This window comes from Gossypium hirsutum, chromosome A05 (genome assembly GCF_007990345.1).
Source record: "Gossypium hirsutum isolate 1008001.06 chromosome A05, Gossypium_hirsutum_v2.1, whole genome shotgun sequence".
Taxonomy (NCBI): Eukaryota; Viridiplantae; Streptophyta; class Magnoliopsida; order Malvales; family Malvaceae; genus Gossypium; species Gossypium hirsutum.
Window position 1 is genome coordinate 102,510,254 of NC_053428.1, and position 26,679 is coordinate 102,536,932.

A 26,679-nucleotide genomic window follows, 5' to 3' on the forward strand; every position below is an offset into this window, starting at 1 on the left:
ATATATAAATGATTTGATCATCACCAAACACTCTAACCACCACTTTCCATCTCATCTGTTTCTTCAACTCACTACTACCCACAACATCAATGGTGAGGGCATGAACAACTTCAACATACATCTTTCTCCAGGTATTTTAGGGTTTCTTTTTGTTATTTAATAACATGAAATGTATCATTTTGTATTTTATTTTTTAATAAAGGAAGAAGGATGAGTTGTCCATATTCAAATTTTGGACTAAATTAAAGTACATTGATACAATAAAAAACTCCATGTCATACATCATCTGGTTTATATATTATATAATTAGTATCAAATAAAAATTAAATATACCATACTGTAAATATTGAAAGAATATTTTTTACATTTAAGATTTATGGTAGTAAAATATATAATTAATTAATATTAAATAAAAACGTTTATAATTTTAAAAATAAAACAATTCGATAGATCTAAATGGGTTTGAGTTAATCATTTATAAATATTGGTAAACTTAAGTAAAATTTGAGGTTCATATTTTAGGTCAAACTCTTGAAAAATTATGTATATTATTGACACCATGTATAGGCTCGACTCAACGCATAAACATACCTAGATTTAAAGCAAATCTCAACATTTGTTTGCTAAGATGGAATTGAAAGCTAAATCAATGAAAATAAAAGTAAGTTAATTCCTCATTTGTGAATACTTAAGTATTTGACTAATTATTTCTTTAACAATTTTTTTTCTATTCTATAAATTAAAAAAATAGAATGAATTGAGTTAATTTACTTCATTTATTATTATAACTATTATTTATTTTCTAATAATTTTATCTATATTCCATTAATATAATATTTAAAAAAACTATAATATCAATCAATATTTAAGAGAAAAGAACTTAGAAAGTTTATTTACAACTAAAAAAAAAGCTATAAAAAAATATAATGATTTATTGGCCTTCCAATTTTATAAAAAAATTATTTTACCTTTTCATTTGATTTTTCGTTTTTTTTTTAGCTCTTAACTTGATTTGTTTATCAAATCACCCTAAAATAACTGAAAAAGTTAAAGTTTGTTAATTTTGTTGATGTGGCATCTATGTGACAATTCACGTATATGTCACATTAGCCATTAATTTTTTTTAAAAAATTAAAATATATATTTAATTATTAAAATAATTTTACTATTTTAAATTTTTAAATTTGTAAAAAATTAATTAATTGATGACACATGACAATTTATATGTATACCACATTAACAAAGTGTTAACTTTTTCATTACTTCTGGAGTAATAGATAAAGAGCTGAAACATAGCATGATGTTAAAAGAGGGACACGAGTGGGGGAGAGAATGGGTATCACCATGAAGATTCAACCCTCCAATAACATGAAAAGATTTATAATTAAATGGGGATACTGGTCCAAAATCCAAGTAAGTTGGCGGAAATTTAGTTCATAAATTGACGTCCTAATATCAGTAGTCTTTGGCAATTTGCAGGTTCAAGAATTTTGAAAAAGAGGTATGGCATTGTCAGAAACACTTTTTCAAGTTTGGGATGAGTGGGAGATCCGAGCACTCCTCTTACTCAGCTTGTCATTACAAGCAATACTCACCACACTAGGTTCGGTACGAAAACATTCAAAAAGTACATTGATCAGGTTGTTTGTTTGGTCGGCATACATGTCAGCAGACACGGTGGCAAGTGTTGCATTAGGCATTCTTGCCAGGAGCATCGGTGGAGCTGAGCCTGGAAACAATGACAAGAAGAAGAATTCAAGCAACTCGATCCAGTTATTGTGGACGCCATTCCTTATCCTGCACCTTGGGGGCCCCGACACCATTACCGCTTACTCTTTAGAAGATAACGAATTGTGGCCAAGGCATTTTCTAGGGATTGTTGTTCAGATTGGACTTGCAATGTATGTGGCTTTGAAATCTTGGCGTCACAGTCAACTTAAATATATTGCCGTTCCAGTAATCCTTACTGGGGTTATCAAGTATGTGGAGAAGGGTTTCGTGCTGATGATTTCGGGTACCAAAGCCCTTAGAAATTTCTTGCTATCAGATCCTGAGCCTGGACGTGACTATCCGGAAGATGTGAGAAAGAAAAAATCCGATCCCAACTTCGTACCATCGCCCTTGCGACCATGTGTGTCGTCTCAAGGATATTCTGGATATCCAGATGATTCTCTCTCTCAAGCTTTTTACTTATACAATAGGCTCTCGTATTTATATTTAGATCTTATCCTCAGTTATTCTGAGCGCCAAGATTGTCACTCTATGATCTGCAACAAGTCATCAGAAGAAGCCTTTGAATTGGTGGAAGGTGAGCTTGGCTTTTTGTACGATGAACTATATACAAAAGTAGCAGCACTCCACCTTCGATACCGCGGCTACTTGCGCCGATGTTTCACCCTTTTTTCATGTTTTTTTTCATTGGTTTCATTCATGATTTTCATTGATCACACAAGCCCACCAGCTGACATTTCAATAACGTACTTGCTACTAATCGGAGCAATCACTCTCGAGGTTTACGGGTTCGTGTTCCTTATTCTATCTGACTGGACAAAGGTATGGCTGCTGGGTTATTTCAAGTTAAAGAAAGTAAGAAGTGGTAAGAGATGGTCGAGAAAGATATCAAAATACAACTTGATCAAGTTTTGCCTCAGACAACAGGACGACAGCATGTGGATCAAATTTCTAGGCAAAATTCGCATCAAGGAAATGGTGACCAAACATCTAAATGTAGAGCATGAAGATGTGGATGTTGAAGTGAAAAGCTTCATCTTCCAACAGCTAAAAGAGAGAAGTGAGGATGTCAATAGTTTGCTTGATATCAAGCTATGCAAGAAACTATTGAGTTACAGAGGTGATAATGTGCTTGAAAAACTGGAATGCCTGGATCTTCTTAAATGGAGCACAATTGATGTAGAATTTGACCATAGCCTTCTTCTTTGGCACATTGCTACCCAAATTTGCTACTATGAAGATGTCAAGCGGCTTAAAGGATCCAATTCTCTGGAAAACCTTAACAAATGCTCCAAACTCAGCAAAGAGTTATCAGATTATACGATGTATCTTCTTGTCATGTATCCAAATATGCTACCTAATGGGATTGGTGAGATTAGATACATAGATACATGTGCTGAAGCCACTAGATTTTTCCAAAAAATGAGAAAGACCATTGGAACTAAGATTGATGAAGCTTGCCATGAGTTGTATGAAGTTGACACAGATTTATTGGAAGAACTTAAAGGAGATACATCCAAATCTGTTCTCTTCTATGGAAGCCGACTTGCAAAGCAATTGCAAACTTTGGGATCACGGGGGGATTGGGGATTTGAGAAAAAGTGGGATATGATAAACAGAGTATGGGTGGAAATGTTGGCGTATGCTGCAGTTCATTGTGGGTGGAAAGAGCATGGGCAACAGTTGAGGAGAGGAGGGGAGTTATTAACTCATGTTTGCGTTCTAATGGCACATTTAGGTTTAAGTGAACAGTACCAAATCCAGAAAGAAAACTCTGAAACCCATGAAGATAAACTGATAGAGTGTCCACCTGCATGTGATCCTTTCTTGAAGCTTTTACGTGCTTTAGGTTTCACTCCCCGAAGGACAATAAATGAATCAAATTAGAATGATTAAGTCTTTAGTTCATGTTCTTTTGAGTATGTTTGTGTTGGATACGTGTTAATTGAGGTTTCTTTAAATTAGAGTGTGTAGGAATTTGATGACATAATGGTTAAGAGTATTTATTGTTTTAGGCGTGGCTTTGGTTTAAGTTTCGTTAGTCGTATTGATTATTTAGGTTTTACCTTTTTTGTAATTTAAAAAAAAATTGAGTGTGTACTAAGTTTGTTTGCTTATATTAAATGATTTGTTATATTAATTTTTTAATTATGTGTGATCAATGAATTAGTTGTATGTATTAATTAAATTATCCTTATATGATGGTCTGATGGTCAATGGTGTTCACTGTTTCAGGTGTGGTTTGAGTTTGAGTTCTGCTAGTGCATTGGTTGTTCGGGCTTTGCCCTGTTATTGTAATTTACCAAAAAAATTTTAAGTGTGTACTAAATTTGTTTGTTTAAATTAATTAAATGATTTGTTATATTAATTTTTTAATTATGTGTGATCTGCGGATTAGTGTATGTATTAATTACTTTTTTTAAATTAATATTTTACAAATAATATGATTAAAAAAATTAAAATACAATAATATATATTTTAAACAAATATATGTAACAATTATCCTAATTTAATTAATTAATCTACTATCGCTAGATCTGTTCATAAGTCGGGCTACTAGTCCAGACCCAAAGGCCCACCTAAAATTTGGGAGGGTTGGGGAAAAATATTAGGCCCGAAAAAGGGGAATGGGCAAAAAAATTAGGTATGTTTAAAATATGGATGGGGCTCGGGCTTGAATATTCAAGACCCGAGCCTGGCCCGTTTTACGTTTATAATACTTTATATGATGTTATTTTTATATATTATGTAATTTAGAACACATTAAAAAAATAAACCTATACTGAATATATAATACTACTCTAATGTAAACATTAAAATAATGTTAAGATAACTATATAAAAATTTTCAATAAATAAAAAATGTATAAATTTATTAAATATTAAAATAATATAATATAAATATTTGTTTAAAAAAAATTTAAAGATAATATGGGCAGGCCAAAAATGAACTTGGGTTAGTCTTTTACAAATATGGGCGGGTTTGGGCAAAATTTTAGATCAGATTTCAAGCCGGGACGGGCTTGGGCAAGCATAAAGTATGTTAATATCATACTTAGACTCGGCCCGGCTCATGAGCACCTCTAATTATCACCATTAATTTTTTTAGGGTAAACTACCTAGTTGGGTCATCTAACTTTTAGGGCACTCTCATTTTGGTCACAAAAAGAATTTTTTTCTCAAAATATTGATTGGAGTAAAAAAAATAAAGGATTAATGTGAAAAAGTAGTAGAAACTAAAATAATGCATTAAAAAATTATCAAATTTTACTTGTTTATCATATTGTCAAAAATTTTAATTTCTTTTTTTTAATATTGAAATTTTAAATTTCAAATCATAAAAAATAATTAAATAAATTATTGAAATTTTTTATCCCTGGATAATATTAACTAATTTGCTACTGTAATTTGAAATTAATTAAATTAGACTCTTTCTAAATTTTAAAATTTTATTTTATATTTTCATATTATTCTTAATGAAATCAATTCAATAACTTAGATTTAAATTTAATAATTCTCCGTGAAACTTAAATTTCCTTTGATTATATAATCCCGAATCTTCTAACTAAGCTAAAACAAAAAAAAAATCATTGCAATCAATTAAATGAATTGCTTTTTCTTTGTTTGGGTAAAGAAACGATGAAAAAATTATGGGTTTTGTTTGATATGAAAGATAAAATTAATTAATTTAATTAATGTAAAGATTTTTCTTTACTTTCAGCTTAGTATGAAAGACTTTAGATCATATAATCAAAAGAAATTCGAGTTTCATGTACACTTATTAAAGATGATTTAGTTGAGTTGATTTTAGTTTGAAAACATAAAATAAAATTTAAAATGAGACTAAATTAATTAATTTAATTAATTTCAATATTATAGTAACACAAATTAGTTGATACTATCAAGGGATAAAAAATTTTCAATAACTTATTTAATTGATTTTAATGTTTTAAAGTTTAAAATTTTAATATTGAAAAAAAAATTAGAACTTCCGGCAATAGGGTAAACAAGTACAATTTCACCATTTTTAAAACATTATTTTTAAAACATTTAACTGTCTTACATACAGATAAGTCAAAATCAAGGGGACAACAGCATGGTTGTCATGTTTCAAGAGGATGAATTAGCCCCATGCCATTTGGAGATAGTTAATGATTCACAAAGATTAGGGATAGGCTGATTTTAGATGATTTATAGATGTTTACGTAGGAAACATATATTTTAACATAAAAAATTTAATGTATTAGTCGATTGAGTTTTAGTTTGATTGGTATTGGTATTGTTATCAATGCAGGAGAACATGGGTTCAAATGTGTTAAAATGCATTATTCTCCTATTTAAAGGTTGGGGTATTAGAACTATAAATAATATCTAATATAAAATTAGAACTATAAACTAGGATCTGTCATGCTAAATCATCAAGAACAAAACTAGATGCAAAAGCGTACCTGAATTCATCTGTTTCTCAAAATTTACGAATTTTAGGGTTTTGATCTTCCAAATTAGCACATAAGTAAGTAATCTAGAGAATGTGCATGGCTCTCTCTTTTCTAAATATGAGATATTAGAAAAGTTACATTGTGTGTAATTTAGGGACCATAACCTTAATATATATAACTTTGACACTTTAGCCCTAATTTCTAATCAGCCCATCGTTAATTAAAAATTAGTTACTAGAGTATCTACACATATTTGACTCGTACTTTATTTAATAATTAAAACCCAATAAACAATAACCAAATTAGATCACTTTTAATTTGGACTAACCTATTGTCGAAACCATTTTTTATTTTGAAAAACGGGGATCGACTTTTAAACGAGGTATGGAGTCGCCACCAATTCTTTTTGTTTGGGTGTGATCGGGTCACCCTATGGTCAATCATTTTAATAAAGCATTTTGGTTTATTAAAATAACGTTTTTGGTCTACGAAAAAACTAGAAGACGGATTCGGGAGTCGGCCACGCGCGAGGAAGGATTAGCACCTTCGCAACGCCCAAAATTGGTACCGCATTGATCAATTATTGTCCTAATGTTGAAAATTTAAAAAAGATTTTGAAATTCAATTCCTTTAAAAACATTTAGATAACTTGAATTGAATGTCGAGATTCTCTCGTTCAAAAGGAATAAAATATCATGTCCAGCACGATTGGACACAATATTTCAAATCCTCAATACAAGATCATTTTATAACTTCCAAAACTCATGTATTTGAAATTTCAAAAGAATATTTGGTTATTTGGCCAAACGGTAAATCGCAACCCAACACGATTGGGCACGATTTATCGAATTTTCAAATACAAAATATTGCCTCATTTTAATTTAAGAAAACATGGATGAAATGTCGAAAGGATATTACGTATCTTAGTCGAATGAAAAATCGAAACCCAGCACGATTGGGCACGATCTCTCAAACTTCCAAACACGGAATATTACCTCGTTTTAATTTAAGAAAGTGTGGATGAAATTTCAAAAAAAGATATTCCATATTTTAGTTGAATGAAAAAACGAAACCCAGCACGATTGGGCATGATCTCTCAAACTCCCCAAATACGAAATATTGCCTCATTTTAATTTTTAAAAAAAAGCATGGACGAAATTTTTAAAGGATATTCCATATTTTAGCTCAACGAAAAATCAAAACTCAGCACGATTGGGCACGATTTCTCAGACCTTCAAACACGAAATAATTCTTTAAGTTGGGAGGGTTCGAATTAACGATGGTAAAAGCCGAGTCAAAATATACTTGTTTGGGTTTGTTTGGAGAAGAAATGAAACCACTAATGTTGGCTACATAGATTGGAGTTTAAATCTCAATGATAGTAGGAGATAAAAACATAATCACGAACATGCATAATATTACATGGCAAAAGTTCTAGACAAATAAATCATAATCATATGACAAGAAGGTATATGCAATGGCTACATACCTTATGCAAAGACTAATATTAGCACACAAAAGCCAATGAATTACAAGGCAATTTTAGAAAAGTACTAAGTAAATCAACACAAATGAAATGTAGCAAGTTTTAAAATAAAGAAGAATTAATAATGTGAGAAATAAAAAATGTGAAATCATTGATATACAAACAACAAATTTCGTGTAAGAAAAAAACGAGTAATATATGAAGGAGTTTTGAAAAAAAAGTACTAAAAACAAAATACATAATATACAAAATATAAATCCCTCTAGGTAAATAATATGCATATAAATAAATAATTCACATGAAATGAAAAAAATATATATATTAATATGTAAAATAATAATATATAAACTAATTTTAGAGTAAATGTCACGTGAGGAGTAAGTTAAAATGAATTATACAAAATAATATATATATGTATATCAATCTAAAACAGATAATATATATACAATACAAGTAATTTAATAAAAATAATAGCGTAATATTAAAACAAAGAATATTTATTACAGAAAATTTTAAAAAAGTGTGTTATAAGATAAAATATAAAAAACAAAGAATATTTATTACAGAAAATTTTAAAAAAGTGTGTTACAAGATAAAATATAAAAAATATTCAAATGAAAATAAAATAAACAGTGTGAAATAAAATAATTCAAAATAATATGTTAAAATAGTATTTTTTAAAATGAATAACCAAAAAAAACTTAATTGAAATAAAAGTAAAATTAAAAGGATAATTCATAAACAAAGCAAATTATTAGAACAGGATCGAGGACCAAAAAAATTGCTCCCAAATATTCGGGGATTTAAAATGGAAAATATCCCAAAACCCCAAAATACTGTGTTTAGGCGTGGATTAAAACAAAATTGATATAAAGTTCCTGGGAAAAATTTAAAGAAAATAAAAGAGAAAACATTGGCCTAATCGAACAACAACGCAGAGAAAGGGGACTAACTGCGCAAATAACCCCTTAAAGGGGAGAATGCGCAAATCCAACCTGGATCAACGTGCAGACTGCTTCCCCTCCCCCCCCCCCCCACAATACTGTTGTTTTAAAGTTTAATAAAAAAACCTTTATTTTTTTTTTTGAAACATAAAAAACCTTTAGAAAACCAAAGCCTTTCCTTTTTACTTTTGAGACCTTTGTTTTAAAAAATAAAAACCCTAAACTTTTCTCCTTTCCTCCCCTATTCGGCCGGCGCCGCCTTCATCAGAGATTCGGCGCGCCCAGGTCGCCGACGACACGAGCTCGACCCCAGTAAGTCTCCTCTCTCTCTCTCTCTCTCTCTCTCTCTCGTGTTATTTAAAACCTTCTGTAAAGAAAAGAACGAAAAGAAGTAATAAGGGAATAACTGCGAAAACGAAAGAAAAAAGTGGAAAACAACCTTTTAAGCTTTGAATATGATTTCTGATTGCTATTGATTTTCTCTGTGTTTTTTTGTTATATTTGTATATATAAAAAAAAAGATCTATTTACATTCGGTTTGATTCGGTTTTATAGCCGAATGGAAAAACAAAAACTTCTTTGCTGCTCCTTTTGCGCTTGTTTGCAGGTTCGTGACTAAGCACGTCTCTGACGTGGCATAGTGGAGGAGCATACAACACGGAGGTGGCGTTTGGTGCACGAGGGAGGCGTGCGGCGGCTGAGACCTTTAGGTGACTAGGGTTTTTCAAAAATGTTAAAGTTTTGGGCTGGAATTGTGGACTAGGGTTAGGTGTTTGGATTGGGTTTCAGGTTTAGGCCTATTGTAATTGGGTGTGAGTGTATTTATTTTTGTTTGTATGTTTAGTTTTAAAATGGTTTGGGCCGGGCAATTTTGGGCCATAACACCTATTATGATAGTAAATAATAACATGTAATTACCCTTATTATATATGTGATGTTCATATTTTTCAACATGGAGAGAAATTATGGGTAGTTTTAGGCATTGTATCAAAAAGAACTAATATTATAAGAATCTATAATAAAATTAATGTTCAAAAAAATAATAATGTATAAATATGATGAATAAATAGTTCGTCATTTGGTAGGTAGATTGCTAATCATATAATAAACATATATTATTTTATTTAGTTAAACTTCTAAACAAGTGAAACATAAATGTTATTCTATAGAATATCAATTTTGCCCTTAATGAAAGATTAGTTGTTAAAATATTGACTTCTTTTTAATAGTTGAAAATTAATTTTTTCTAAAATAACTATTTTCACTATTTACCAAAAAAAAAGTAAATAATTTTTTTTTGAAAAATGCGATTGGATTTTATTGAAAACTAAACAAATAAACAAAATTAAAAACTCCTTTACAACTATGAGATTAAGGCCCGAATAAAGAAAACAAATATAAGAAGAAACAACCCAAAAAAACATAAAAGGCCCAAGAGAAACAAAAAACATAAAGAATAAACGAAATAAAAAATTGGGAACCTAACCCAGTCACTATCAAAACAGCTAGTAGCCACTAACTTTTTGTCTTTTCAAATCTCTATACCAGCTTACCAACCGATAGCAAGTTCCAAGAAAATCTTTCATTGCTGCTACCCTTATCTTTTCATATCTTCTTCGGAGATTTCTCAATCCGGTTGCCTTGGCCTTCTCCCTTCTCGGTCGTGTTAGAGATGAACGAGATTTGCTCTCTCTAGGTATTTTTCTTCTTGCTTCCTTAATGCTTCTCTTACCAGATTATAAGCAAAGCCATTTCCAGATCTTTGAACAAACTGGAAGGCTTTTTGCTGTAAATGTCTCGGATAATCGCCCTTAGTACGGATTTGTCTGTCGTTGCTGATTTACAATTCTTTATGACCGATTTTGAATCTCCTACAATGTCTACTGTTTGAAACCCTAAGAAAATTCCTAACTTCACTTCTTGTAAACTTGCATATGCCTCTGCCATCAACGGAGACGATATTTCGAGATGAAAGGTCGTCTTCAAAGCTAAGAGTTCACCTGTCATCCCCCACACCACCATTCCCTAAGCCGATCTAGAAGATTCACCATCAAAGGCTGTATCAAAATAGATAGTTACTCTCTCGCTTCTCTCTCCCTGTCTCTGTCCACGACCAACAACTAAGGTAAGTGCCTTTTCTTCCAACCCGTCAATCTCTGCTATATAGCTTTGGATTTAGTTTGACAACTCCCTTCCTGTTGTTATTTTTCACTCATGGACGAACTGGTTAATTGAGTTCCAGATTATCCAAACGGTACAACATAATAGACGACATTGTTTGCTGCTACTGATAGTGAAGACCCAGGTCAGCCATTCCCACATATCTTGAATATTAGTATTAATAACCCATGAAAAATTAAGAAGTTGCCATGTCTCTGTAATTGTAGGGCATTGTAGAAAAACATGGATACCATCTTCTTCCGCATTATGACAGCGAGGACAGAAGCTGTTTGCAACCACTCTCTTGAGTCTGAGATTCGATAGAGTAGGAATAAAATTCCATAAGATTCGCCATATAGTAATAGTAATTTTTTATGGGAGATGTAAATTCCATAGCTTTTTATAGAAATTTTTTGTTTCAGCCTGTAATAAATAAGAACTAGGATCCATACTAGCCTCTTGTAATAGTTTATAGGCACTTCGGACTGAAAATTCGCCGGAATGTTCTTCTCGCCAGACTTGAAAGTCATCACGTGCTTCTTTTGCCAAAGGAATTTGCAGAATTTTTTGTACTATGTCCGCTCGAAAGGTAGTAGCTATAAGATCCCACTTCTATTTTCTTGTTGAAACATCAATTAAGTCTGAAACTAACACCGCCCTTTTCCATTTTCTTGTTGAAACATCAATTAAGTCTGAAACTAACTCTGCTTCGGTGTTGTTGGGATCGACATTAGTTCCACCGATATCAACTCCCGGTACCCACCGATCGCTCCAGATAGAAATTTAGTCTCTCCTACCAACACGCCAGCATAAGCCATCTTTCAGTAACCCTTTTGCTGCCCAAATGCTCTTCCAGGTAAGTGAAGGTAAATTTTCTAATTGTGTTTTAAGAAAGTCTGAATTTGGGAAGTATTTGGCTTTTAAAACCTGAGCTAATAAAGAATTTGGAAAATTAATAAGGCACCTACCTTGCTTGGCTAATAAAGCAATATTAAACCGACTAAGATCACGAAATCCCAAACCACCCATGTCTTTCGCTGTAAAGGTCCTTCCAAGTACACCAATGAATGCCCCTCTTGCCTCGATTCTTTTACCACCAAAACTTCGCAATAATACCCTGAAGTTTAGCACACAGATTTTGATAGTAAAATACAAGTCATTGTATATGTTGGTATAACCTGAAGAATGGCTTTAATAAAAACTTCTTTCCCACCTTGAGAGAGATAACGTTCTGGATCATTTGCGCTTCAGACTCCTAGTATGCGAGTAACCGATTGTTTGTCTTCCTCTTGTGCGTTAGTGCTAAAGAAAACAGTCGACTTATCAAAATTGACGTACTGCCTCGAACAGGCTTCATACTTACGTAAAATTTTCTTCAAAAGATAGGCCCCCTCTCTCTGTAGCTTATCCAAACAAAATGCAGTCATCTGCAAATAAAAGATCTGATACTTATGGCCCCATTCTACTAGCTTTAATCCCTTTTAAATGACCTTCTTGAAGTGCAAGACTCATAAGACAAGATAAGCCTTCTCCACAGATCAGAAACAAAAACAGACTTAAAGGATCTCCTTGCCATAAAACCCTTTTTGGCTGAAAATTTCCCAACTTGGCTTTAAAACCACAGAGTAAGAGACAGTAGAGACGCACTTCATAATGGAATTAATCTATGTAGAATCAAAACTCATTTTCGTCATCGTCTCCTTTACAAAATTTCATTTTACTCTATCATATGTTTTACTCATATCAAGTTTAACCGCTATCTGTCCCTTTTTCCCAATTTTTTTCCATTTTACGTACGCCAGCAAATCATTATCCGAAATTAATCGTCCTGGCACAAAAGCACTTTGTGCATCATCAATACATTTTTCCAAGACTTCTCGAAATCTATTAGTGATAGTCTTTGCTATTATTTAATAAATAACATTGCATAAGCTAATGGGACGAAAGTGAGTAAGATTAGTCGGGTTGGCTTTTTTAGGAATAAGAACAATGTGAGTCGTATTTATTGGACTAAACTTCATATCTCTGTTAAGAAATTGAAGATAGAAAAGTGCAACCACTTCCCTAATGATGTACCAGTATTTTTGAAAAAATAAGGCCGGAAATCCATCTTCACCCGGTGCTTTTGTAGGCCCCATTCCAAAGAGCGCCTTTTAAATTTCTTCCTTTGTATATTGAGCCGTGAGCCTGTGATTATCCTTATCGGAAATACAATGCCCAATTTCCGATAAAAGATGTTCATAATGTCTTTTTCCCAGCCTCAAATAAATCTTGGAAATAGGACCTAGCAATTGTTGCCATTTCTTGGATATCATTTGTTTCTCTGCCATCTATGTTCTACAGCTTCTGAACACAATTTTTTCTTCGCCTTTGTGTTGCTTGACTGTGAAAAAAGGTTGTATTCCTATCCCCAAATATCAGCCAATTAATTCTAGCTCTTTGCTCCCAGTACCTTTCATTCTTCTTAATCTCAAAATTCAACTGCAACTTCGCGTCAATCAGCTTTACTAAATTATTATCACTTCTTTCAGCTTTCATCAACCCAGATAGCTTTGGAGGATAAAACTTCTTTGTTCCGTTTTCTAGACTGGCATATGTTCAAAGCCCATCTCTCCAAGCCTATTTTTAGACAATCCAGCTTTTGCAATAAATCTCCTAATGCCCTGTCCCAAAGGGTTTTAACTTTAGTTTCAAATGACTCCTCTAAGACCCACCACGCCTCAAATTTAAAAGTTTTACAGTTCTTCCTATCGTCTTCTTTTTTTGTGGTAATTAGAATAGAACAATGATTAGAAATTGAATACACCAAATGTTGAATAGAGGCTTCTGGGAACATAGACATCTAGTTCTCATTAGCCACTCCTCTGTCTAAACACTCTTGAATATTTGTTTCTGGTAAATTACCTTTCTCGAATGTGAACCAATTGCCAGAATAGCCCAAATCCATCAGATGGCAATCTTCTAGGACATTTCGAAATGCTTCCATTCATCTTTCATCTCTAGGCACTCCTCCCTTCTTTTTAAAGCTGTACATGATTTCATTAAAATCCTCACAAACAATCCAAGGAAGATCCTCGTTATTGCATAGATTTTTTAATAAATTTCATGATTCAACCCAATCTTATACAAATAAGGAACCATAAAAACCTATAAATCTTCATTTATTTCCATCATCAAGATCTTCAATAAGCACATCAATATAACTTTTTGAAAAATTTACCATTGGCAAAGCCACATTTTCTTCGCACTCATTCCATCTGAATCTTGTTTATCTTTGTCTCTATAAAGAATACCACTTGGGGATTATATTTCTTCATCGTATGCCAAAGTCTTTGAATTGTTCGCGGATTCCCCAAACCACAAATGTTCCAACTTAAAATTTTCATTATGACCGGTTGGGTTACCTTTTGGTAGCCGCTGATGATAAAAGTGTAGTGTCCAACATTCTTCTATTCCTTGCTGTTGCAGTGTCGCCATCCTCTCTAAATATTGAATCTTCATTTTCCCCCTTAAGTTTTTTTTTATTTCCTTTCCAATTATCACCCTTTTTTCCAAATCATGCTCCATTGCAGGATGGGCCTGGTTAGCCAATATATTTTCCCTCTATTGAGAGGAAGAGGGCAAATTACCTTCTAAATTAATCCCCAAAACAAGATCAATGGTTGCTCCAATTTCCAGCTTTCGCCTTATTCCCCATGGCTTGTATTCTGACTTGCGTTCTCTATTAAGACTTCACCTGAATCTTCTTCTCCATCTTTGCGTAACCAAATGTTTTTCATTGCCAAAGCTTTATTTAATTGCGCTCGTAAAGACAAATCCCAGCCCATTACTAACACTTCCACCCCTAACGCCATCTTTGCCTCATAAAAAGAATCATTGTGACCTAACCGACCACAATAAAAACAGAAAAAAGTCATCTTGTCATATTTAAATTTGACGTATGAACAGTTCCCAGCAAACATAATATGTTTTTTCCTCTTTAATGTATGATAGACATCTAATTGAACCCGAATTCTCATGAAATTCCTATTCCCTCTCCCTAGATCAGAGCTATCATATTCCAAAAACTTACCCAAAAAATTACCTAATTGTTGTGCCAAACTTTCAGAGAAAAACCCCATTGGAATATCATAGATCTGTACCCAAAAAGGAGAAAAAATTAAAGGGATTTTTAATGGATCTTCTTTCCACTGTAACGCTTGTAAAATCAACAAGTGATTGTTAAATGTCCATGGAGAACCCTTCAAAACTCGTCCATATCCGTAGTGTGAAAAAATTGAAATAGAAATCGTCTTTCTCCTAAATCTCGAATCTGAACTCCTCAGACTGGATGCCAAAGGTTCGTCATAGTGCTTTTCATTACCGGGAAGTGAATAACACCTCCTGTTAAAAAATAGCTCACCAGTCGAAAAAAATTATCATCCTTTTCTAGATTCGACTCAACTTATGCCTATAAAACGACTTCTTCTTCATCAAGTGTTAACTCAGTAAATTCTTTTTCCATGATTGCAGGCCAATGAAAAAGCCCCGTAGTACGTACTATCCTAGAAAGTGAAGAGATATTTGGTAGACTGTCGCCGTATAACAGCCTAATTTTCAGTGGTGTCGGGAATAGAGATTTGAGATCACTAAATCCGACGAGTGAGTCAAAAATTTAATAAATTAATACCTATGAGTCAAATGTGAATATAGAAGTATTTTTGAATTAGTGAATTTGGTGATTTAAAAGAATTAATTAGGTAAATTGGGTCGAGAATGAGGTATCGAGACCTCGAATTCATAAACCAAGCCATAAATATTTTTAGAAATATTTATGGAGTGTTAGTGAGGTAGTATTAAAATTTCGTCAGAAAATTTTGACTTTTGGGTGGTTAATTAAATAAAAAGGACTAAAATTGAAAAAGGTGTAAAAGTTGTTAAAAGGATTAAATAGCTTAATTGTCAAATGAGGAATGGTCTAAAGTTCAAATAAGCCCAAAGGAGATATTTTGGGCGGCAATAGCTGAGAAAAATCAGGAAAAGGGTGAAAGAAGGGCAAAATTGAAAAATTGTCAAAATTACCTAAATAAAAATGGGACCAAATTGAAATATCTAGAATTCTCTTCATTTTTCTTCATTCTCATCAGCCAAAACACCATAGGAACACCATAGGAGGGGTTATTTAAGCTGGTATTCCATAATTTTTGCACCAAGTGAGTTAATTCTTATCTTTTTCTTATAATTTTTGTGTTTTTAAGACTTTTACAACTAGGTCCTACTATTAAATTCATTAGTTTTTTATTTCATGGATGAAATTGAAAGTCATCATGGTTGAGTGTTGTAAGTTCATGATGAAGTAGCATGAAATTTAAGCTTTAATTTGTTTATGAGATGATTTTATTAGGTAATTTCAATAGAAATTGATTTTTAGGACCTAATTGTGAAAATGTTTGGAATTAAAGTCTAGTGCTAAAATTATAATTCCCAAAGGTTATAAAGCAGTTTAAAGTGATAGAATAATGTGTTAATTGAGAAAAATCAGCTAAATTGATAGGCTAATTGAGTAGGGACGAAATTATTATTTATTAAAAGCTTAGGGAAAAATAGTAATAAACATCTTGCACTAAAACAATTTTAGACAGTAGCAATATGCTAACTTTGAAAAATCACCATAAATTGTATAAATTGAATTAGAAGATGAACAAAATATGGAATTAAAGCTTATTGAGTCTAGTTTCTCATAAAAGAAACGGTGTATGCAATGGATTGTAATCATGAGATATAATAAATTTTGTGAGATAAGGTCAGAATGATTTTGGGTTCCCCTATTCTAACTTTGGAAAATCATAAAAATTTTGAGAAAAATAGTTATGGGCTTAAATTTATATTTTTAGAATCTTGAATAAGTCTATTTTCAAGATAAACAAACAAAAACATTATTTGAAACATGTACAAGGAGATAATTAATTTTTAGTGAAGAAGGGTAGGAACTGTCAGACAGCAAAATAGGGGTGACTTTAAAGAATAAAATGTACTTATTGGTTAAACCAAAAATAATGAAAATTTTATGGTAAGAAGATACGTGAGTCTAGTTTCAGCAAAATTTATTAGATCTTAATTTGGAGTTCTTTAGCTGAAGATAAAAATAATTTAATAACTATGACATGGATGGATAGCATGAATATTCACATAAGTAAATAGTAAAAATTATGGATAATGTTTGTAACAGCCCGATTTAGGGCTTAGTCGGAACAGTGGTCTCAGGACCACAAATATTAAGTTATAAAACTATTATTTTATTATTTTTATGAGGTTATAGTATGATTTTATTAGTGCATGAAAAATTTGGTAAGCTAATTTTAATGTTTTCTAGCCCAATTTCGAAAAAGGACTAAATCGCATAAAAGGCAAAAGTTTCATTTTAGTACCCAAATGAGTTAAATAGCTAAAGAACTTAAATTGAGGGCTTTTAAAGGGCAATTACACCATTTTTATTAGTTTTGGCCTACCATGTGATGGGTTTTAAGCAAATAGTCAAAGGGTTAGGTGGATGATGTCATGATTTAGTGATAAAATAATGCCTAAAAGCCTAGCTATCATTTCTTTCTTCTCCATCTCTCTTCTCCACCGAAAATATCAGCAAAAATGGAGTTTTGAAGGCTGAAAATTTTCAACAACTAAAAGCCCTCACAAGTAAGTGATTCCCACACCCTTCGTTGATGATTTTTGTATTTTTGAGACCCTTGAAGCATGAGTTTTCAAATGAGGGTGATATCTTGCAAAATGGTCAAGAGTTTAGAGTGTTTCCATGAAAGGATTTGTGATGTTTATTGAGTTTTTATGGAGGAATATGAGTCCTAGTTGTGTTATAAACAACTTTTCTAAAAGGTGTTAACATGAAAACACCTAAAGGTGCTATTTTGCATAAGTTGTAAAATAGTTGATAAGTATGTGAAATAGTGATAATTTGAAGTTGCTATAATAGTAAAAATAGTTCGATTAGGCCTAAGATACAATGAAATTCGATGAAAATCGATTTTCGGGCATAGGGGTAAAATGATTATTTTGCCAAAGTCTAGGGGCAAAATGGTCATTTTACCAAAGATGTAAATTTATGATTGATTAATCCTAATTAGTGACTAAATGAGTGCATATTGTCATTATAGATCAAGAATTACCAAATCCGAACCTAGATCGAGGGAAGGTCAAGCAAACCGACTAAACCGAATAGTCGAGTACTTTTTGTGAACCGAGGTAAGTTGTATGTAAATGATACAACTACACTGTTAATACTTGTATTCATATCACCATTGAATTGATATTGTATGAGTTTTCAAGTTATGAATTGAGAATGTCAAGTAATATTTGAGATAATAGAAATATCCTGTTGAAACATTAGGATACGAACTGGATATTCGTACCAAGACATTTGGGCGATTTGTGCGCCAGTGTAAGACATGTCTGGGACATGCATCGGCCACATTATGATAGCCAGTGTAAGACCATGTCTGGGACATGGCATCGGCATCCAGACGAAAACTAGTGTAAGACATGTCTGGGACATGCATCAGCCATACTGTGATAGTCAGTGTAAGACAATGTCTGGGACATGGCATCGGCAGAGAGATGAGTGCCAGTGTAAGACATGTCTGGGACATGCATCGGCCTCGACAGAGATAGCCAGTGTAAGACGTATCTGGGACACGCATCGGCTAAGAGATGTGCTAGTGTAAGACATGTCTGGGACATGCATTAGCACGCGTATATGAGAGCCAGTGTAAGACCATGTCTGGGACATGGCATCGTCAATATATCCCATGTTGAAGGCTCATAGAATATCCAGTAGTATTCCAAACGTTTGAATGATGAGAGTTATAGATCAATTTTGATAAAGAAAGAATAATCATGTTGTGAGTGGTACAGGTACCTATATGGTAAACATGAGTAACGAGCTTAATTTAGAGAATGTGACTCGAGTAGATGATAATGAGTAAGTTAAATTATGTTTACCTTTGAGCTATAAGTATGATGATTAATGGTGAGATTGTTGTTGTATATTTATTTATATGTAACTTACTAAGCTTTAAGCTTACCCTCTTTCATTTCCCTCTTCTTTCAGTGTTATCAAGCTAACTTAAAGATCCCTTAAAGTCAAAGATATCGATCACACTATCGGCCGCAATACCTGGTATAGTTGGATTTATATTTTTTATGGTGGCATGTATAGGGCTAGACTAGATGTTGTAATAAGAGAATGGTTCATGTATTTTGGCTTAAGTCAAAGGCCCTTCATTTTGTAATCAAGCCTGGAATAATGGCTATTATTCATTTTGATGAATGCATATAATGTTCTTTCTATGGATGAATTAGTGCCCATTATGATGAGATTTATATGTTGAAATGATCTTGTATAGGTTATGCAAAATGGGTGACAAAAAGGCTTGGGAAATAGCCTAGTTTGTCCACACGGGTAAGACACACGGGCTTATGTCTAGGCCGTGTGTAACACACTGCTCACACCCATGGGCGTGTGTTATAGCCGTGCGTCCCCTGCACTTAAATTTTTAAAGTCATTTTAGCACACGGGTAGGCCACACGGGTGTCGACTCTGGCCGTGTCATAAAGTCAGTATGCATGTTTATAGCACACGGACAAGAGACACCGCCGTGTGTATCGGCTGTGTGAAGGACACGGTTATAAGGCACGGGTGTGTTCGAGGACCGTGTGGTTTTGGCAGAATGCTTATGATTTCAGACACGGGTTCAGGACACGGGCGTGTCCCTGGCACACGGTCGTGTGTTCTATACCCACACGGGCGTGTGGAGTCTTGATGCATAAAAATTTTCTAAGTTTTCATGAGGTCTCGGTTAGGTTGCAAACAACCCTGGATTTATGATTGGGCCTCGTAAGCCCATATACGAGATAGTTGCTTGTGAAAGGAGAAGTTTTTAAATTGTTTGAAATTTCACGGCCCAATTTTATACAATTGGTTGAGTTTAAGTCAGGTAGCACCACGAACCCTATCCTAGCGTCGAATACGGGTGAGAGGTGTTATAATGTTACTTACAAGTGTGTGTTATTTATACTAAGGATGTGGATGAAGAGGAGGAGGAGGAAAATATACATATATATATATGAATGACTTGTGTATAAATTGATCACATGCCCGATTATAATCGATAAATGTTGAATTAGAAATGATATAATGTTTTATTTGGAATATTTATTATGAAATTATGATTATCGTTATAATACAAAAACCAAACTTGTGAGTTTATATAACTAAATTTTAGTGACCATTTGTTAATTTTATGAATTTCATAATGTGTTATTTCATATGTATTGATGATAAAATCGTGAATAATGTAAAAGCATGAAAATTGAATAAATGATCAAATTGAGCACTTCAGTTTAGTGACAAGATGAATTGACGGAAAATACCGTGGTTGGTCCATGGCAAAATGTGAAATGTTGGTATGGTATTAACCATATTGAGTTGTGAAACGTAGGTATGGTATCATCCATACCGAGTTGTAAAACGTAGGTATGGTATCATCCATACCGAGTTTTGAAATGTAGGTATGGTATCATCCATACCGAGTTGTGAAACATAAGTATGGTATAAACCATACTGAGTTGTGAAATGTAGGTATGGTATCATCCATACTGAGTTGTGAAACGTAGGTATGGTATAAACCATACTGAGTTGTGAAACGTAGGTATGGTATTATCCATACTGAGTTAAGAAACGTAGGTATGGCATTTCCCATACCGAGTTGTGAAATGTAAGTATGGTATTTCAATGAGGAAAACTATATTGAGTTGTGAATCGTGGCACTGAGCAACATCGACGTACTCAATTTCGTAAGACATTTCTTAATTTGATAGTAAGTAATTTGATCAGTGAGAAGTGGTAGTTCCGGCTACCTGATCAGTGAATAGTTGTAGCTTCGGCTACAAGTGACAAGTGATTTTCGTGTAAGACCATAGCCGGGCTATGGCATTTCAGTGAAAAAACCATAGTTATGTTATAGCATCAGTGATTATCAGTGAAATTCAATGCATACAGGTGCAGACCAATGAACGTAAGACGTTCTCCAATTTGACAAAGTTTTGGTAATTATTATTTGAATTTATATGACAGATTTTACTGAACATTGAAATTGAGCTCAATTATGTGATTTCATTATTCAGAGATTGTGTTTGACAGGTTATGTTAGTAAATTATGAGTATGTGAATCAAAGTGACCGAATTTAAACAGTTAATGAGGTTGAGCTCATTCACATGAATTTGACATTTTAAATTGTGATTGACAGGAAGAAATAGTAAGTTGCATGCTTATGAATGGTTACACATATTTATCTAAAAAAAAGAAAAATGACGGTTATTGATATATGGAAACATGAGACATGAGACATTGATATATGAATATGGAATATGTTTGATAAATGTGTTGATTCATAATTATGAAATTATGCACCTCATGTGTGCTATTTGCATAAAGATGATATTTCAAATACTTTGATGAGTAAAGCTTAAATATGAAATAGTATGAAATCGAGACAAGTTGTTATGAAAATATATTTAAATTATCTGTAAGTGTTTCGTACTCCTCGGTAATGCCTCGTACTCTATTCCGGCGACGGATACGAGTAGGGGGTGTTACACGCCGCCTAAGTTGACTATGAGCAAAAGAGACAAAAAGACTATTCTGAAGAAAGAAAAGAGGTTTGATAGACTGTCGCCGCCAAACTTGACTATTAACAAAAGAAACCAAGAAACCTAAGAACATACCAGAGAGGCAGACTATTTCGTGCTAGGGTAGCGGACTCTTTTTATCAAATAACATTTCAATCTTAAATAATAATTTTTTAATAGGAAAAGTAAATAAATTGATTAAATATGTTTTGGGTTGAGAATGATGTAGTTCAAGTGGCGGTATGGATTCAAGTTTTTTCAAGCATTCGATAAAAAGTTTGTACTTCGTGAATTGATAAACTTTTTAAGTATTTGAGATCTCAATAAAATTAAAAGATAAAAGTCTAATTGAAAACAATATATATGTATTATGTTTAAAGTGTAACTCTAGACTCGATTTTTAACAACTAAAAATATAAAAATATCTCAGTTTATATAACATGAATTACTAATATAACGTATGGATACACCATAAATTTGGTTCTTATTTATATATCTATTTTCAATTTGTCTATCAATTTATCTCTTGATTGCTCTAGAATTGTTTATATCAAACGTAATTTTCAAATATCAAAATATGGGTCAACTAATACTGAAATTTAATACCAATCTAAAAGTGGCCTAGGTTCAAGTTGCACTAGTCACGTTGGTCGTTTAGGTTTTTATCTTGTTATTATAATTCACTAAAAAAAATCATCTAAGGTAAAAAATTCTATGCTATATTTAATTCATTAATTAATTTTAAAAATATTTATATTTATTTTTCACAATATCGATGCATTTAAACTTACTTTATTTTCAATATATTATTATATATTATATTTTTGTTCAATAATTTTCATATGAATACAATATTATGCATATATAAATTTATTTTCATTTGATATTAGCTTAAATAATATACGCTCTAAATATTGATAGATTGAAACCTGCATGGATATATTTAAACGTACATTAAAAATATAAAACTAAAATTAATTATAATTCAATCAAGAATTAAGTTAAATAAATTATAGGGAATACAAAGTATAAATAAAAGTGCCACAAATATATAGTAAATTTTTAAACTTAAAATATATATTTTTTAAAATTTACTTTTAGTGTTGCAATATTAAAATTATTTTACATTATATATAGAAGTAGTTTTATAATTTCAGTTTTAATCTCTAGAATATGCTCGAAATTTATGTATCTATATGTTGACACGTGATGCACACATATCATGCTTCTTTCCTTTTATTCACTTTACAGAAATGATTAATTTCAGTTTTTATCTTTCTAAAAATGTTTAAATTTAATATTTAATCATTATACTTTATTTTCTAATGGTTATTATATTTTTATAATATTATTAATTAATTTAAATAGTTAATATTATTAATTTTTCATTTAAATAATTTTTTGTTGTTAATATTTTTATTTTTATAATGGTTATATATATATTGAAAGTAATTTTTTAAATATAAAAAATAGAAAAATTAAATTTCATATATTTGTTTGAATTGAATTGATCAATTAGACTAAGCATCGATCCTGAAGTCCTGAAGTGGACATCAAATTAGTTAATCTAGGAACTCGTAGAAATCAATTCAACCATGCTTAAAAACACATTAAATTGGGTTTTTATTTTTTAAATATATTTTATATTTTTTTAATAATTTCTTTAATCCAATCGTATACACCAATAACTTAATTAATTTCGCCATCAATCCTATTTTAAAAACTTTAATTAAAAATATATTTTAATCTTTAAATATTAAATTTGTTCCCATGGCCACCATGCTTGATTCTTGATCCTTTTTTTTTTTCAATTTCAGCAGACAAATCAAAAAATCCCAGAGTCGGGGGGGAATACAGTTAAAAGCGTATAGAAAAGAGACAAGGAGAGCTCTTCGTCTTCTTCTTCCCAAAATTCTGTAAGATGCTTTTAATTGTAAAGATCATACCCTTTAATTGGTTAAGTTTTGTTTCAGTTCATTGCTGGTTTGTTTCCGAATTGTTGACCTTTTCTTTTCGTTTCAATTTTTGTTTCTTTCTGGGGTTTATGTTAGTGCTTTCTTTTCTGGTTACTTTCATTTTCTTCCTTATATCTACTAGTGATTCAACTTCTAGGTGATTTTGGCTATTTTATATATAAATTGTCAATAGCAGTTTTAGAATGAAATTTTCTAATTTAAGATGCTTTGTTATTCTTAAGGATAGGGTATCTATTTATAACATTCATATGCAATGAAATTGTTTGATAACTTATTTTAGCTTGTCTTGGCTTGGAATATGTTGAAATTGAAATCAAATCGTCTGTCAAGAGAAATTTTCATAAACCTAGTATCAATAGCTTGAAAGTTGAAAAGAGGTAAGTTTGCATCAATCAGAGGGTTTTTAGGACATTCTATTTATGTCAAGTAATCTTCTTCTATGTTACTCTGTGCGAGTGTTTTGATATAAGCATATATCCGACATGGTTTTAGTGTGTAATATATACATGAGAAAATCTTATTACTCTTCTCCCTTTTGACTTTTAGTGTGTAATATACATGTGTATTAATGGTAGGGTTAATTCAAAATGGACTGCTAGATTGGTAAACAAACATTAGCTGCATACCATTAACATGGAAATGCTTCCTGAAGTATGTCTGCCTCAAGTGCCTAGGTTGTCTTTTGGTAACTGCGCTGTTTTATATGACATGTTGTAATTATTTAGGTTCTGTGTCTGCTACAAGAATGATGTTGTCTATGTAATCATCTGTGTTCATCCTATCAGCATGTGGAGTTTTGCATCTAACCGCATTGCCAGAACTGTTGGGTGTAAAAACGATTCTCTAAAGCGAATTCACACTACATTAGAGTGTTCAGACAATGAAAGCTCTTCTGTCATTAGCAGGGATGAGGGTTTAGAGTGCCCGATATGTTGTGAGTCCTTCAACATCGTAGAAAATGTGCCCTATGTTTTATGGTGTGGTCATACCCTGTGCAAAAACTGCGTCCTAGGACTTCAATGGGCTTCTGTGAAATTTCCTACTCTACCAGTTCAACTTCCGCTTTTCATCTCCTGCCCATGGTGCAATCTCTTGTCTTTTCGTCTTGTTTATAGGGGAAATCTCATGTTCCCTAGGAAGAACTATTTTCTACTTTGGATGGTTGAGAGCATGAATTGTACTAGGCGGAAGTCTCGTTATCCTTTGTGTGAAGATCATCAGCCAGACTGGTCATCAAACAACAATTTAGCATCAGGAAATCAAGTGACTCGGGGTAACCATGAAAGGGGACAAAGTCCACATCATTCCGAGTCATCAGAATCAAGCCACAGTCCTGCTCGTTTTTCCGATGACTTCGATTTCGAAAGAATACATTCTTTCCTTTGGAAATCTCTTACGTTCTTCATACATCTGTCAGCCAAGTTCCCATTAGTGATCATATTTCTCTTGATCACCCTGTATGCAATTCCAGCCAGTGCAGCCATCTTGGCTCTCTATGTACTTATTACTGTTCTGTTTGCTCTCCCTTCGTTTCTCATTTTATACTTCGCCTATCCTAGTTTAGACTGGCTAGTGAACGAGATCATCACATGACATGGTATTAGTTTCATGTTCAGCAATCATTGTGAATAAAAGTTTGCACCTATACCGCAACACATCTTTACCCGAAGACCATTAAATCTCCAATTCAATGACTTTCCAAGGTCCGAGTTTATAGCATTTCTTCTTCAAAGCTCCTCAACATATTTTCCTATTTAGTTATATATATATCAATCACCTTGTGAATGATTGCTATTATTCTTATTTTCGGGATGAGCACGGATTTTCTCATCCAACGGCAATCAAATTCCCAGACACAGCATAAAGTGCTCTATTGATAACAGCGTTCTTGGTTAGTATACAGTTGAAATGGTTATGTAGGTGCACATGTAGTTGTACTTAGTTAAAGACTGTTGTTACTGGATCTATATGTTATAGGTGTATGATATTTTCTGCTTATGCTTGTTTTTTCTCCTTTTTGGCTTGGATGAAAGCAATCAATAATTTGCATAATGTGTCATGATCAAAAACTTTGCAGCTAGGTTACTCGGTCAGTTTGAGTATTGGAAGATTCTTAAAAAGTCATAATTCTACATTCCAGAATAAGATTACGGCATTTGGATTTCAACATTCCGGCTATCCCGTAATCTCACATTACAGCCATCCCTAATCTCATTACGCCCTCTTTCTTAGGTAATCTGAGATTATGGGCGTAATCTGAATTTTAAGACAATTACCCTCTTTTTTTATTATATTTATCAATATAATCCTTTACAGTCAAAAGTTGTTCCTTGTCAGCAACCATCTGCTGCTTCTCAATCTCCAAGTCCTCTTGAGATTTGAGGGTCTTCTCCCTTTCCTCCTCGTTTTTCACTTTTAATACAAGTTACTTTTCTTTCTCTTTTAGTTTCTCCAATTCATTAACTAATGCCTGCTCTCGTTTAGAAACCTTTTAATGCATGTCTTCCTTGTTCTGCATCTAACCATTTTTTTTTCTTTTCATTTCCAGATTAAATTCTCCAAGAAAATTATATATAACTCTCAAGAACAATACATGTAAAAGACCAAATGGAAAAAAAATTATATATGAACATAAAAGGAGAGCATTAGTAGGTCAATTTGGTTTGATTTATTCACCTTTGAAAATTGATTTATTCAGTTAGTTAGGTCAATTATTGGTTTTTAACTGAATTTACCAATCTTTAGTCTTATTTTTAAATACATTTATAAAACATAAATAAAATAGATTTATAAATGAATTTAAAATTATATGTGATATAAGTGAATTTGTAAAAACAAAATTTTTATAACAAGGACAATATAGTAAAATTTATTTTCTGGTAATTTTATATTTTGTCAACCGAACTCTTGAATTTTACATTTTAACTGGATAAGCCAATCACATTTTACCTGTAATTTTATATTTTTGTAATCCTATTACGAAATGTAATTTAATATAATCTAATATCCAGCACCCCAAATGACCCGTGAGAGTTATTGTTGTCGATGTTGTCTCTTTCACTTTTTTTTGTATTCTTCCTTCAATTTTTGAAGATCATAAACATTAGACCAATTTGTAGATAGTTACAATTTTATGGTTGAAAGAAAAATTATATGTACTAGATAACAATTTATTCAAGTTTTCGGGTGAAATTCTTAAAATGAGCCTTTCATTTGTTTCAACCATACTAAATATTATCTTACAAGGATTTTTTTTTTTTTGTTAC

General features: G+C 32.3%; 2 protein-coding genes and 2 long non-coding RNA genes across 36 annotated transcripts; all 4 read left to right on the forward strand.

Annotated features, from left to right (window-relative positions):
- On the forward strand, positions 1-3,876 carry LOC107943550 (uncharacterized). Its single transcript, XM_041114315.1, has 2 exons — positions 1-131; positions 1,480-3,876. Exon 2 carries the CDS (start codon positions 1,504-1,506, stop codon positions 3,616-3,618), a length of 2,115 nt encoding a protein of 704 aa, XP_040970249.1. The 5' UTR covers positions 1-131; positions 1,480-1,503; the 3' UTR covers positions 3,619-3,876.
- Positions 3,877-8,322: 4,446 nt separating this feature from the next.
- Positions 8,323-9,550, forward strand: LOC121229613 (uncharacterized). Its single transcript, XR_005927396.1, has 2 exons — positions 8,323-8,911; positions 9,121-9,550. It is a non-coding gene; the product is annotated as an uncharacterized lncRNA (long non-coding RNA).
- Positions 9,551-10,055: 505 nt separating this feature from the next.
- Positions 10,056-19,094, forward strand: LOC107944903 (uncharacterized). Of its 32 annotated transcripts, none has more exons than XR_005927412.1 (8): positions 10,056-10,295; positions 10,555-10,724; positions 10,842-10,904; positions 10,987-11,348; positions 11,451-11,615; positions 15,272-15,400; positions 17,905-17,992; positions 18,858-19,094. It is a non-coding gene; the product is annotated as an uncharacterized lncRNA (long non-coding RNA). The 32 variants fall into 32 exon arrangements; XR_005927424.1 differs by having other exon boundaries at positions 11,494-11,625; XR_005927421.1 differs by having other exon boundaries at positions 11,494-11,615; positions 15,272-17,431.
- A 4,124-nt stretch (positions 19,095-23,218) lies between these two features.
- Positions 23,219-25,409, forward strand: LOC121229614 (uncharacterized). 2 transcript variants are annotated; one of them, XM_041114316.1, is made up of 2 exons: positions 23,219-23,353; positions 24,139-25,409. In XM_041114316.1, the coding sequence occupies exon 2, from the start codon at positions 24,200-24,202 to the stop codon at positions 25,004-25,006; it is 807 nt and encodes a 268-aa protein (XP_040970250.1). In that variant the 5' UTR covers positions 23,219-23,353; positions 24,139-24,199; the 3' UTR covers positions 25,007-25,409. The 2 variants fall into 2 exon arrangements, with proteins under 2 accessions (XP_040970250.1, XP_040970251.1); XM_041114317.1 differs by having other exon boundaries at positions 23,241-23,353; positions 24,199-25,409.
- The last annotated feature ends 1,270 nt before the right edge of the window (positions 25,410-26,679 follow it).

Coding starts and splice junctions, on each gene's coding strand:
- LOC107943550 (XM_041114315.1), top strand. CDS start 1,504: ATGGCATTGTCAGAAACACTTTTTCAAGTTTGGGATGAGTGGGAGATC.
- LOC121229614 (XM_041114316.1), top strand. CDS start 24,200: ATGTGGAGTTTTGCATCTAACCGCATTGCCAGAACTGTTGGGTGTAAA.